Source organism: Castor canadensis, chromosome 10 (assembly GCF_047511655.1).
Source record: "Castor canadensis chromosome 10, mCasCan1.hap1v2, whole genome shotgun sequence".
NCBI lineage: Eukaryota > Metazoa > Chordata > Mammalia > Rodentia > Castoridae > Castor > Castor canadensis.
Window position 1 is genome coordinate 104,427,438 of NC_133395.1, and position 14,469 is coordinate 104,441,906.

The 14,469-nt window shown below is 37.5% G+C and overlaps 1 protein-coding gene across 3 annotated transcripts in view; it reads left to right on the top strand.

The window, feature by feature from the left end:
• The first annotated feature begins 3,187 nt into the window (after positions 1-3,187).
• Positions 3,188-14,469, top strand: part of Znf385d (zinc finger protein 385D) — a 975,601-nt gene continuing 964,319 nt past the window's right edge. Inside the window, exon 1 of one of the 3 annotated variants that reach the window (XM_074043826.1) lies at positions 3,188-3,497. In XM_074043826.1, the coding sequence (XP_073899927.1) occupies positions 3,392-3,497 (106 nt within the window). In that variant the 5' untranslated portion in view covers positions 3,188-3,391. The remainder of the gene's footprint in view (positions 3,498-14,469) is intronic. The other 2 variants (XM_074043825.1, XM_074043823.1) reach the window with 2 other exon arrangements.

Genomic DNA, 14,469 nt, shown 5'->3' on the forward strand with positions numbered 1-14,469 from the left:
CTAGAAACACATAATCTGTTGCCTCAACCCAGATCTGGTGAGTTGGTAATTCTAGAAATGGGGACCAGGAATCCTATATTTTGACATGTGTTTGCCAGATGAGTCTGATGCCTGCTTACGTTTGAGAGCAAATACTTTCCCAATATTATCTTGTTTAATTGTAAAAACCAAGACTAGAGAGTAAGTCATTTTACTCCAGTTTTACACATGAGAGCATTTAAGTAAATTATACAAAATCCCAGGAACTACAAATGGCAGCATGATAAATCAACCCCAGAACTGAGAGTTTTCAGAGGCCAAGCTCCCCATTTCTACTCCAAGAAATCCATCACCTGCTTGATGGGCCACAATTTCTCCTTTGTCAATTACTAATCCTGGAAAGGCCATGTTGCACGCTATTGTTACTTCTGTACTTAGGTCTTCAATAATAGTGGGGGAGTTAGGAAGATGTTGATGGTCTTTATTAGAATAAATCCCATATGAGTTAGTGATTTTTCTTCCCATCTTTTGTTCACTCACTATGATATCTCTGTTGAAATTTATTCCAAATATTTCTATAGGTTTTAACTCCTAAAGCTATGTCTTGTTGAGAAAAAGGTATCAGTCCATGGCCTCGTGTCTGTTTTCCTGGAGATACTGGTGCAAAATAATATGCACATTTTCCATTTGTTTTCTTTCCAGGTTGAATTATCAGTATATCTTCTTTCTATTCCCTTGTTCTGCTTGCTTCTAAGGAACGGGCTACCCTTTTCTATGCTAAGATTGGTTTGATTCTCCTTTCAGCTATTGCTCAATCAATTCTCCCCTTCTCTCACCTGGAACTTCTCTCACACACTTTTGGCCCCCTTCACCTTGGCAACAGAAAATGTTTGGACTTTGCCTTTACTAAAGAGGAACAATATTTCCTTAATTCTACCATCTTCTCTTTAGCCCCAATTTCTTTCTTATCTTTAGTTCTTTGTCAAGTTTCTTTTAAAGAACTATTTATTTTTCTTCTTTGAATTTCTTTGCCATCACAATCTTGATACCTTTCGAATGCAACTATGTTCTTAAATGCAATCAACTCTTAAGTCAGATTCTCTTCCAGAACAAAAAGCATCTTTCTCAATGTGTATTAATGTTTTCCTTTCAATGTCTCTGTACCCATCTGTTATCAGTAAACATCTCTGTAATAAAAACTTTTCCTAGCTTGATTTCTACATCAAAATATCAAACCTCACTTTTTATAGCTCCACTATTTCTAGTTCCAGGTCACCCTATCAACCTGTCATATCAGATTAATCTTGCTGGTATATTCTGCATGATGGTGGCTCCTGCTCCACATGCTGGTCAGGCTAGTAATCAATGATTACTTGAAATGGCCTTAGCCCATCTTTCAAGCCATTTCTATCTCCATCCATGTTGTGTTCTGGGAAGAAGGGGTTACATGACTCCCCTCACTTTACCTCTACCTGATGAAATCGTATTGTACCTTAAGGTTTATCTTGAGTAGCCTCCCTTCCATGAAGTCTCTCTAGGCCTCAATATCTTTTGTAGTTTATGATAGTATGTTTGGTCTTCTCTCTGGTTGTCTGTGTCATTCATTGATATCTTGGCAATTTTCTCTTTCAAAGAATAATCAGAGCCAGATTTTTTTCACTACAAGAAAGAACTTTACTGTGGTACATTGTCAGTAAGTACCAGCTGATTTGAACTGGAAGGATGAGTGCTTAAGACAAAATCACAGTATCAGGGCAGGACATGTCAACTTAAGCTTATCAGTCATAGTGACTCAAATCACAACACACCTTCGGTGTGTTGACTGTATTTCTTTTTGCTTCCTGGCATTTGCTCTAGTGATCTGATTGCCTAATACCCACTTGAAGAGCACTGCATATCTGCAACAGTAAGCAACTTTATCTGAGGAGGATACCCCTTAGAGGCTATTACTTCCTTTACAGTATTTCTAGGGTGATCTTTTCTTTTTTTTTCTTTTGTATAAGAGCTTCTCTTGAGAACATATAGAGGAGTAAGTTACCAATATCTCTATCCATTCATCAGTATTCTTAATGATTTTATTGAGAGTAATTATTAGCAACAATCAGGACCTAACATGTAGAGTATTTTATCCTTTGGCACTGTGCTTAAGTTTATCAGTTACTTGGCCTCTATAGCATCCTGAAATCAAATGAACAACAGTGTCTAGTGACTAGTTATTTCAGATTATTTTATGAGTGGATCAGCTGAAGTCAGAAAGCAGGTTTGTTTGTTCTTTTGTGTTCTGCAACTCAAAATGTGGCCTCTGCCAAACCATTAAAAATGCAGAGGCCAGGCACCAGTGACACACACTTGAAATCCTAGCTACCCATCAAGAGGATGGCTATTCAAAGCCAGCCCAAGGCAAATAGTTGGGGAGACCCTCTCTCAGGAAAAAAAAAAAATCACAAAACTAAAAGGGCTGGAGGAGTGGCTCAATTGGTAGAGCGCCTGCCTAACAAGCATGAGGCCGGGAGTTCAAACTCCAGTGCTGGAAAAAAAACAAAAAAAGAAGAACCTCAGGCGTCCGTCCTTCCTCCTCCCCCCCAGAAAAAAATCCTACTGGATCAGAGTCTGAAATTAAACAAGATCCCAAAGTGAATCCTGTGCACAGTAAACTTTGACAAACACAGCTGTAAGTACTGGAACTGGGAGGGCGGGAGAGAGTCATGTGCCTATGTGTCTCTGTCTGATTGTCTGTCTGTCTGTCTTTCTGTCTGTCAAAATGTGGTATTGTAGATATGGGACTCTCCGGTATATTTTCAGTAACCTCATCCAGTCTTTATCTGTTGTCTGAGGTCTCTGAGGCTAACTCTTAAATATGAGAGGGTGGGGGAGTTCTTAGATACTGCACCGAAACCGAGAGAATAAAAGGCCTAAGTGCAGAAGAAAAGTCTCTTTCTGAGCTGCCAGACACAGCTTACCCGAGCTCATTTCCAATATCTCTAGTTTTGGGGTGCATTTCTCCTGCTTGGGTTTCCCTATAACGCACACTACCCACTCACTCCATTAAAGCTAGTTCTTCGCTTGGAAGCTGGTGTCTTTCTTCTCCATCTCCCTTTCTCTTGCCTCTCCTCCCGACACCCCCGCCCCGGGCCTAGCCCCTCCCTCCACGCCGGCTCGCACCTCTACCCCGCCTGGTGCACCTGGGGCTGGCGCGGGCTCGGGACGCGTGCGGAGCGTCGCGAGCGCGGCGGAGGCAGAGGCGCGTTGACTGCCACCTCCAGCCCGCGCCCAAGGGACAGCACGCGCGGAGCAACCGGCACCATTCTCTGCGGCCGCGGCGCAGCGCTGGCGGTGACCACCGCCGCCGGAGACACGGGCAGGCAGCCGTGCGCCCTCGGGGACAGACAGCCTCGGTGGCTGCTGCTCCCTGATGCCAGGGCCAGGGCGCCGGGTGGCTGCCAGCAGGAGAATGAAGAGCTCGGCGGGAGGAAGGCGAGAAAAGCCCCTGGGGACGCCAGCAGCTCAGCCTGGCCTGGGTAAGTTGAGCGCAAAAAGAGGTGCCTGTGCTGGAGCGAGCGGCAGAGTTGGCTGGGGCACAGGGCAGGGGGCTGGGGTTGCGCCCCCGCGGGATGCCAGGTTCGCGGCGCTTGGGAGCGCCGAATGGGAATGGCATTTGGCATTTGCCCCCTCCAGACCCTGGACCACTGCTCCCGTACCCCAGTAGCGGTCTACACCCTTGCTCTTCTCCTTGCTACCAAGCATAACATGTGAGTTGGCTGGTCAGGGTGGAGAGCGCGGTGCTGATGGATCTCTGGTCACTGCTCACTGTTCAGGACTAAAGCACAGAATGGGCAGCACCAGGGCGAAAGGGCAAGCCTGGCTCTGGCCAGGAATCGAGGGCTGGGCCACCTGGACGGACGCCCCGCTGGCTGTCTCCTATTGGGTGTGTTCTCTGAGCGCTCCCTCCTAGGGAATCCTGGCAAAGTTGTTAGGATAAGGAAGCCCAGCGGGCCAGCTTCCTGACTTGTCTCTTTTCTTTTCATTTTTTCTCTTTTCTTCTACTTCTTTTTTAGGATTGAGAAGCTAATGAGTTCTAGAAAGCCTCCCTCCAGAAAGTCACTCTGACATTTAGGGTGGGTTTGGAAGCCAGTGCTCCGAATCTGAAGGTCTTCTTGGCCATCCAGTGTCCTAGACTCAGGGAACCAAGTTAGAAAGAGAGCACAAGGTTGTCACACCTTTTCAGTTTTTGCACCTCGGAAGAAGTTTTATTGTAGATGTGAATTGGGGTATGAGGATATCTGTTGTTATCTTCTATAAAATGACCAATACCAATCTGTTCCCCCCGCCCCAACAATTCAACCTTGTTTTCATCACATGTTTCTAGATGCTGTGTTTCTGTCTGCTTTAGCCTGAGCTGATTTGTGGTTTCACACAAATAACCTGAGGTTCCTGGACTTTTGAGTGTCTCCAAATTCTGGAACCTTGAATATACCAGACAAACACCCTACATTCTGTAGATGTAACAAAGGACCATAGAGGTAGTTCTGATCTAGGATATTCCTGCAATGTTTTCTGGGGATGTGTCAGGGAAAACTGTCTCTGGCATACCAAGGATATGTGCTGGTTGGTCTGTTAAATGTATTTTTCACTTGGTATCCATTCAGTTCTGGAAAGGCACATCTCCCTCTGGGTTCTCTTGTCCCGCCCCCCCTCCCCCGTTTGCCTGTAGGTACTTTAGTCCCAGGACTCTGGTCTCTTCTCTAAGCATGAAAGGCAAATATGGGTCATTTTGAATTATGTAGATTGATGCAGCACAGCATGCCTGGGATTTGCTGCAATTTAGATACATTTCTTTCCAGATGTTCTTCAGGAATTAACTTGAGCGCTCTATTCATGGAGCTAAAATATAGACTGGACAAAATGGGCAAACATCTTGAGTTAATGTACGATTTCAGATTGAAGTAAATAAAGTGTTGGAAGTTGTGTATTAGAAGAATGGTACCTAAGCCCAACACTATTTGCTAATGATTTTTACTTGTGACAAAGTTGCAGAGGGACCTTTGGAAGAATTTAATAATAATAATAAATATCTGACATTTGTTCACTCACTGCACATCAGGCTTTCTGGCTCTGATAAGTGTTCAATAACCCCAAGAAGGCAGCTCTGGGGATACCATCTCCATTATGTAGATAAGAAAAGAGAGTTTTAGAGATGATAAATTGGGAAAAAGGGAGTTTTAGAGATGATAAATTGGGAAAGACCTAGTTAATGCATTGAGTCCCAAGATTGCTCTAACATCAGTTCTATTAACCATGATATAACTTCTTTTAGCCCCATTTGAATAAATCAGAAGACTGGATCTCTAAATCCTATGAAAAGTTATCAGAATGATGGCAATAGCATGATCAATTCATCACAATCAGTTTAAATGTTTACTGTAAGAGGATGTGGAACTTGAGGCTTGAAATCAAGTGGAAATTTTGTTGCATTTATATAATTTAGCCCACTAGCTCTAGAAGACTGAATGCTGAGATCTTGTTGTTTACCTTGATGCTATTCCTTTGGTCCCCTGATTGCAAATCAATAGGGCTATAGTATCATCTTTATCTTAACAAAGTGCGATTTATAATATCAAATGTGTCTGGTACTAACATCATATCTGCACGACTCTGTAGTTATCCTTAGGTGTGCACTGCAACTCTCATAATTTTAGCCAAATTATAATTAAAGCTCAGATCCCAACAGGATGTTGAATTTCTATTAAGAGGTAAGAGCAGCTTGTTTTAATATTTCCTCTTTATTTGCAACAGTATTTTCAAAACAATTACTCCCCCTGCTGTGATTTGCTGCTTACCAGGTACATCAAAATTTCAATAATGAAAAATATTTGCAACTCAACAAAACATAGTGTAATGACGCACCATTCATTTCAACTTAGGGATTATTTTCTTTACAATTTAATTAAAAGGCTGCATTTCTCATTGCAAAGTGTGTATAGGTACCTGAGAACATGCTCTCCATTAGTTTTTTGTCTCTGACTTCATAACTTATTATAAATGAATTCCTTAGATAAATTATATTGGTGCCTATCTAAAGATTGTGAGGTTTTAAAGCTTGGAGTAAGAACAACAAAAGAGATACATTTGTCATATTTCTTCACAAGCTGTCATTATGCTTATTTGAGGGGTGAGGGTCTATTTTAAGTCATAGATTTGATTGCCTGTGTGTGAACAGAATTATCAAATAAAACTTAAACAAATCCATTGGGATTCTAATGCTATTAAAATGTGGGAACCACTTTGGGAAATAGAGAATCTTTGAGAAATTAGATACTTTACTATGTTTTGTTATACTTTCATGATATGTTATTATCTTAAAATAAAACTGAATTTTTCTGTCCTATTAAATTAATGCTACTACTGTATTTCTTTTTTGTTTTAGGGTTTAATTGTGTTTTTAGTAGTAACTTAGTATTGCATGAAATACAATTTTTTTGCCTTTTCTCCCTATAGTTGGAGTCTTAAAAAATCATGTTTTCTCTAATGCAAGCAATATATTTTTGATTCTATCAAGGCTTACTTGGAGCTTAAAATAGTGTAGTCGTAATAACAAACCTAGAGATTTGTCTATTTTTTGGGAGTGGATAATTTGTTATAGTAGCTATACATACTTAACCTTAGAAGAATAGTAAAGTGTTAACTAATTGTTGAATTGTCAAATTGTAAAATATTTTATGACAATGAGAGCCTTGTAACTAACTTTATCGTGTAGATGTATATTCTATATTTTGAAGGTGTTATGTTCCATATTTGTACAAGAGGATTACTATTTTATTAGATATTATCTGGTTATTTTAATAACCACATCACTACAAGGAAACTTAAGGTCTGCAAACATGAGTCACATTGATATAACAGGTTAAAGAAACTAATAATGGAAAAGGATTTGTAATTTTGAGTTTTTCAAGGGCTTAGAATCCAAACTAGATGGCACTTAGTTTTCTGACAAGGGTTCTAGAGTGAGAGTTTAAATAAAATAACGTCTCTGGGTTGTAAATCAGACAACCAATTACATAGCACTTAGGAAGCTGAGATCAGCTTATAGAGTGCACATGCCCAAAATTTGTCAGTATAATTTATATTTTGAAAAGTAGGTAACACGTTGGAGATTTAAATTTTTTCAGTACATTAAAATGTATTTATTTGTATCTTCTAGGGTCTGATAAAATTAGTGATAGCTCCATGATATAGATTAAATATTTGTGTCTTCCCAAAATTCATACTTTGAAGTCCTAACACCCCCAAAACGATGGTATTTAGAGGTAAAGCCTTTGAGAAGTAGCCTTAGATGAGGCCATAAGGATGGAGCCCCTGTAAAAGGATTAGAGCTGTTATAAGATGAAGAAAAGACCAGAAGAGGCCTTTCTTTGTCATGTTAGGATACAATTAAGAAGGTAGCCATCTGCAAACCAGGAAGAGGGTCTTTACTAGTTACTGAATCTGGTGGCACCATGAAATAAATATCAGTAGTTAAAGTCACCCAGCCTGTTGTATTTTGTTACAGAAGTCAAAACTGACTAAGGAACTCCACTTTTTTGGTCTAACACCATCCTTAACCTAAAAATATTATAATGAGAGGAAGTTTAAGGACCCCACAGTAAGCAAAAATGAGTGAAATTTCTTTACACAGACTTCATTGCATTTTAGATGTGATTTTAACCACATTCAGATAATTCTGTACCACTTTTACTATTTTTCTAAATTGGGGATGTCCTTTATGTATATTTTACTCCTGACCTACTAATGAATAAGTAGAGAACAATAGAACACAGTTCTAGAATGGGATAGAGGCATTTAGACAATTTAATACTTTTACCACTTTACCTATAGTGTCACCCAACCATATGTTTATTTTTTGGCCTTATTTGGAAAACAAAGACACATTTCTGTCAAATCTATCTCTCTCTGGAAACTCATGAACCAAAACAGTCAGGCATACAACACTCCTTAATAGGTCTTTTAAATGAGATTTTTGCAGTCAAGGGGAGTTCTTTCTTTTTTTCCATCTAGCCCATCCAGGAAATAGTGCAGATATGACTTATTACTCATCCGACCTATCTGTACCCAAGAGAGGAAATAGCATCACTACAGTGCAAAATGCATGGAGCTCCACTTGTGGATTTTCCTAAGAATCTCTTATCAAATGGGGTCAGACATCCTGTGTATTTTTGTGATCTTATCTTGCATTCCATTTGTATTACTAACGAGTTATTCACTGTAATTTTCATAATGTGCTCCTAGAGTTTGCTGGAGATTTCTTTCTCTACCCCTTCCTCAGTCCTTAACTGAAATGAAAGAAAAATGAGTGAAACATTTCCAGAGTATCTTTACTCTGTTTCCTACACAGAGGATAACACAGCAAACTGCAGAAGGCACCCAGAAAAAAATCTAGATTTCTAAAAATGCATTTGGTGAGATACTACTCCTAGGAGTTAGGAGTTAGTCTTGAGTTTCACAAAGCCATCCAGATCACCTGGAATTGAAAGAAGGAAGGTTGCAGGTGCTGTATTGAATTCTAAGGTTGCTGTGAGTTTCATTTGCATAGGAAGAGTTGACATGAAAGTCACAAATACAGAGTTATCATTGAACATGGTGCAGCATTCGAGAGTTGAGAACTCGAATGTCTCCATTTGAATCCTTGTGCTGTTCCTTATAAACCATGAGAATTTAATTGATTTATTGCTTGTCTTTGCCTCAGTGTCCTCATCTGTAATAGTGATAAATCTCATGACGTTGATTTAAGAGTCAGTAAGGCGATACATGTGAAGTGCTTCAAATAGCATCTAGTGTATAGTGAATAAAGCATAGTGCTAGCTAGTTTTTATCATCACCATGTATTAGTTTCTTGTGGCTGCCACATTAAATATACGTTAGGTGACTTTGTGTGGTGTGTATGTGTGTGTGATGCTGGGAATGGAACCGAGGGTCTGTTGCATGCAAGCAAGAACTCTTAACATTGAGGTGTATCCTCACCCATGAATTAAGTACGTGTTATGTATTTGTGTCTTATGTCATCTGTTCCAAGTAAATTAGCACAAACATGGTGGCTGAAAACAACAGAAATCTGTTCTCTTAGAATCTTGGAGGTTAGATGTCTGAAAACAGTACCACTGGGCTGAAATCAAGGCTTCAACAAGGTTGTGTCCCCTAGGAGGCTTTAGGGGAGAATCTATTCCTTGTCTCTTCCAGTTTCTGCTTGGCATTCCTTGGCCTGTGGCTACATCACTCTGGGTTTCCTCTTTTCTCTCATAGGGGCATTTATGATTGCATTAGGACTTGCCCTAGTCATCCAGTGCAATCCCAACATTTCAAAATCCTTCATTTAATCACATCTGTAAAGACCAAGTGAGGTAACATTCACAGGCTCCAGGGATGAGGAATTGATGTGTTTTCAGTGAGGTGTAGGAATATGTGGCTGTGTGTGAATTGTTTGTCTGCCAGTTATTTTCTTTATATTTTTATATTTTGTGAGTTATATGAAACAGCTGTATGAACTGAAAAATGCAAAAAAGAGCCTGAAATTTAATATATTTTTGAAGAGTGTTATTTCAACTCATGTTTAAATTTTGACCAAATTTTTCTTGAAATACTTGTAGGTCAACCAATTATTTTTGTTCTCTTCATTCTTTTTTTGTTTGTTTGTTTTTTGGTGCTGGGATCGAACCCAGGGCCTCACGCATGCTAGGCAAGTGCTGTACCACTGAGCTACATCCCAGCCCCTGTTCTCTTCATTCTAATGTAATGTAGTTAATATATGTTTGGTGAATGATCTGTCCCTGCAAAGAGCTAGTGCATAGAGTGAAGAATCTAGTATATAAATAATAGCATTGCTCTAGACAACTACTCCCTTATTTTTATTGAGTAGAGTTGGTTTTTCTGTTTAACCTCAAATCTTAGGAGTCATTATTAAACCCACTTTAAAGATAAAGAACTGTGCCAAAGATTATACACTATACTAAAAGGGGCCAAAAATGGAATTCTTTGGCCTCAGGTTGATTATTCTATATATGTCTTGAAACAAAATAATTAGGGACAAGGATAATGAAATGAATACAAATAACTTTTAGAAAGATAGGCAGAATTTTATCAAGCACACAATGCCATTAAATAGAAATGTCAACTAATGAGAGGTTCTGGTTAGATGGGCTTTGGTTTAACTAGATAGTTAACCTTTTATTGGAACTCTTGATTGTTTCATACATTTGTTTATTAAAAGGCATTCATTGATTTCTGTGGTCTTAATGGATAGATGGTATTAATGTAGTTATTTATACTTTACCTTTTGTCAAATTTTTATTGTAAAATATGCATGACATGAAAATTGTCATCCTGATAATTTTCAGTGTATGATTCCATGGTATTAAATACATTCATATTGTTTTACAGCCATTCCGCTCATCCATTCCAGAATTCTTTCCCTCTTCTTCTCAATTAAATAATCACTCTTTATTACCCTTTCCTTCTGGTTCCTGGAAACTACCAGATACTTTCTGCCTTTATGACTTTGACAACTCTAACTTCTTCATATAATGCACTCATACAGTATTTGTGGTGTGTGTATGTGTATGTGTGTGTGATTGGCTTGTTTAATTTAGCATAATGTCCTCAAGTTTCACCCATGTTACCATCCTTTTTAAGGCCAAACATTATTCCATTGCCTGTGCATACCACAATTTGCTTATACAGTCACCTGGCTATGGCACTTTTTCTTACATGTTAGCTATTGTGAATAATGCTGCTATGAACATCAGTATACAGATATCTCTTTAAGACTCTGCTTTCAATCTATTCAGTATATAACGACAAGTTGAATTGCTGAATCATATGGTATTTCTATTTTTAATTTTTGAAGGAATGTCTATAGTGTTTTCCACATTGGCATTCCCATTTTACATTCCCATGAAGAACCCCAGGCTGACATCTCCATATCCACCTGTGTACATTTTCTACTTTTTGGTAGAAGCTCTTCGAGTTCCCTCTATGGTTTTGGTTTGCATTTCCCTAATCATGATGGCATTGGGTATCTTTACCCTTGCTTAGTCATATGCACATCTTCTTTAAAGAATGGCCTATTTTATCTCCTTTGCCAATTTTTGAATCAGGATTTTCTTTTGAATATTAGAAGTTTTCTATATATTCTGGATATCAATCTCTGATAAGACATATGATTTGCAAATATTCTCTTCCCATTCTGATTGTTGCATTTTTACTCTGTAGATAGTATCTTTTGTTGTACAAAATTTTAAAAAAATTCCTGAGGTACAATTTTTGTCGTTGTTGTTGCCTGGTCCTTTGAATTCTGCCTATTTGTAATTATTTTGGCAATGGATTTAAGAAGTCTTAGAAACTATGTAAAATTATCACTAGGTTAAATTTTCTAAAATAAGGGACTAGAATGAGAATGAGTAAACAAACTACGATTACATACTACAATATGTTAATGTCACAAACAGTTTTGACCAAAAAGAACTAGAAAGCCCTCAAAACATGATTGCATTTCCATAAAGCTCAGCATTAATGCAAAGCTAATTTGGTTCTATTGAGAGAAGGGTTAAGGTGCTGCAATGGCCCACTTCTCATTCTTGGTGTTGGATACCTGCATCTGTTCACTTGCAAAAATTCTTCAAGTTATATGTTATACACATATAATCTCTGCAGCGTTCTATATTTGAATTATACTTCAGAGTAGTTAAAATTAACAATCCCTGAGAAGCTGATGATAAAGAATAATCTCTCTAAGAGTAGGAAAGAGATGCAAAGAGAGGAAAGAGAGGCAAATGCAGGGCTCAGACCTATGTTCTATAGAAGCATGTGCTCACAGGACTTGCTCCATAAAATTGGCTGTAAGTTTTTAGACAACCATCAGACCCGAAGAAGCAGATATAATTGCAAGTCTATTTTTCTAGACAAAATGGCCATTCTTGGTACTGAGACTGGAGAGAATTTTTTCCCATGAATCATCTTAAAGAGGGAACAGAATGGTCCAGTGAGTAACATCCTTGTTAATGTAAACAGACTTTCATAGGAATCATCCTTACAAAGTGTAGAAAAATTTAGCTCCTGGGATGCCTTCTGGTTGTTAACTTCATATATTTCAAAGTTTCTAGAAGCCTGAGGAAGCTATGTATTCTATAGACAAAGCCCTATTGATTTTGGTAATGATGTCGAGCGGTGAGCTTGAGCTCACCAATTTTGACAGATTTCAAGTGCTATCATTCTTTGTAATGGGTTAAAAGTTGGGGTCAACTTGACTCTGTAAGATACCTGAGAAAAATAGGTGCCTTGAATGTCTGTCTGACCTACAGACACTCTGAAATGTGCCATAAAAGCACCATAATTATCTGTGTGATTTGGATATACTTTGTCATTTGTTCTCTCCTGATAAAGTGACACAGCTCAATTACTGGTTGATTGATGACTTTTGCTAGTTTGGGTAAAGTATTTCATCACCTTATGATGAAGCTTATAATTAGGAAACTCTCAAAATTCCTTCTGTCACTTCTTGTTGAATTTGGTGAGCATGTTGGATTTGTAATAGTTTTTTATTAATTAGTGACATTTTTAATAATATATGAATCATAAATTATGATTTTGATGCTAATGTATCCCTCTTTGACTAATTATAAATAAAAATAAATACATGTTAACTTGAAGAGATGATAATTGCAATGTAAAATAATATCTTTTCATCTTAGATCACAGATTAAGGGATGTCTTCTTAATTTAAATTTTTAAAATTTGAAAAAGAACCACTCAGGATTCCAAAGAAAGCAAAAAGTAATAATTTATTTCTTAAAAAAATTGTTCTTAATGAAATTAAAGTTGTTATAATTAGGACTTTTTGGCATGCATAAGAAAATTTGAAAAAATAATAGCAAAGATAAATAATAAATAACATTATTTATTAAAATAATATAACAAAGTAATAGATATAATAATATTTAGATGGACTATAAATATTAAATAATAAATAAAAATAAATATAAACAAATAATAAAATAGTAAGAATAACTAATAATAATACTGAAAAGCCAGTATTTAGCAGTGATGAAATTTATATATATATGTCCAGTTAGAACAAAACTTCATTTAACTTTTCAAATTAATTCACATATTGAAAGCTTATGTTGAAATAGTATTTCACAGAATACATAAATTACACCAGTAATATTTGTTTCTCCCCACAGATTAGGTATGTAGGTAATTTTTATTAGCCATTTTTTTAAGTAATAAGGACAAAAACTATTAGAGGTCAGGTGATATTCCAAATCCAAGTACCCAGCAGGTTGCAGTGCTGGGTTATGAACTAAGCACTCAAGCCAGTTGTTCTGACTGCTGCCCAGAGTCATTTCTTTCCCTTTCCACATGTGCTGGGAAACATCTACTGTGAAGTCCACCATGCCTTTGAATGACTTACTGGGAGACAATAATAGTATCTGAATGGAGTGGAGATGAGAACAATCAATAAATGACAGTATTAAGGCAGTATTAATGAAACTTAGTTTGAAAGTTACTGTGAAATGTACTCCAAGACAGGCTTTATAACCATATTCAGATTTGATTGGAGATAAGCTAATTCTATGCAAATGCTGAAAGTGACTTTAACATTTATTTTATATGCTTTGATGTGGTCCTTAAGGAAAATTGTCAGGACCATTAACAAGTTTCTAGATTGATTAGACTAATTAGGTACTGTAAAAGATATCTTCATATAAATTGATGCCTATTACATTCTAATTGCAGGAAATGGCTTGTTTTCTATGCCCAAGTTTGAAAGTTTCTCATATCTGCATTTTTCTGCTTTCCCAGTCTCTTACTTTCTGTTTTGTCTTGCCACATCAAAGCTGACAAAGCAATGAATCACCTTGTCCACTAGCCGAGTTTGGAAATTCTGTGTTATTCGATGAATTTGTTTTTACTGCATCCCTTTGATGATTTGAAACCTTGCGACTTAAAACTGTTTTCCCAAATGTATGTGAGATGCAATGTCAGTGAGTTTTGTTCAGAGCAACAAAAGGCTATAATTTTTTAATCTTCATAAACCAAATGGAATATTTTAGTAATTGACATTGTGTGTTTTGGAATAATAAAAGTTTTAAGGCAATAATAGTGAGCGATCTCTAGAGGAACAGCATAATCCAATCATATTAGAAGGCTCTTTATTTTCAAATAAAGAAACAGAACTGTGCCAACTGAATGATCACCCTGATTATAGGTGTCTCCTAGGAACACAGGTATTCATTTCTCTTTCATGAATTTCACAAAGGAAAAGTCAAAACATTAAAATTGAACTGTTATTTCTTTGTTTCTAACTGCTAAACTGAGGCAAACTGAGGGACGCAGAGTGAGACAACATATGCCAACACAATGTGCCTTGTGCTCCCTGCTAGGAACACAGCTGTATTTGTTCCATTTTGAAAGAATTTTTAAGACTTCAGGTTCTTGCTT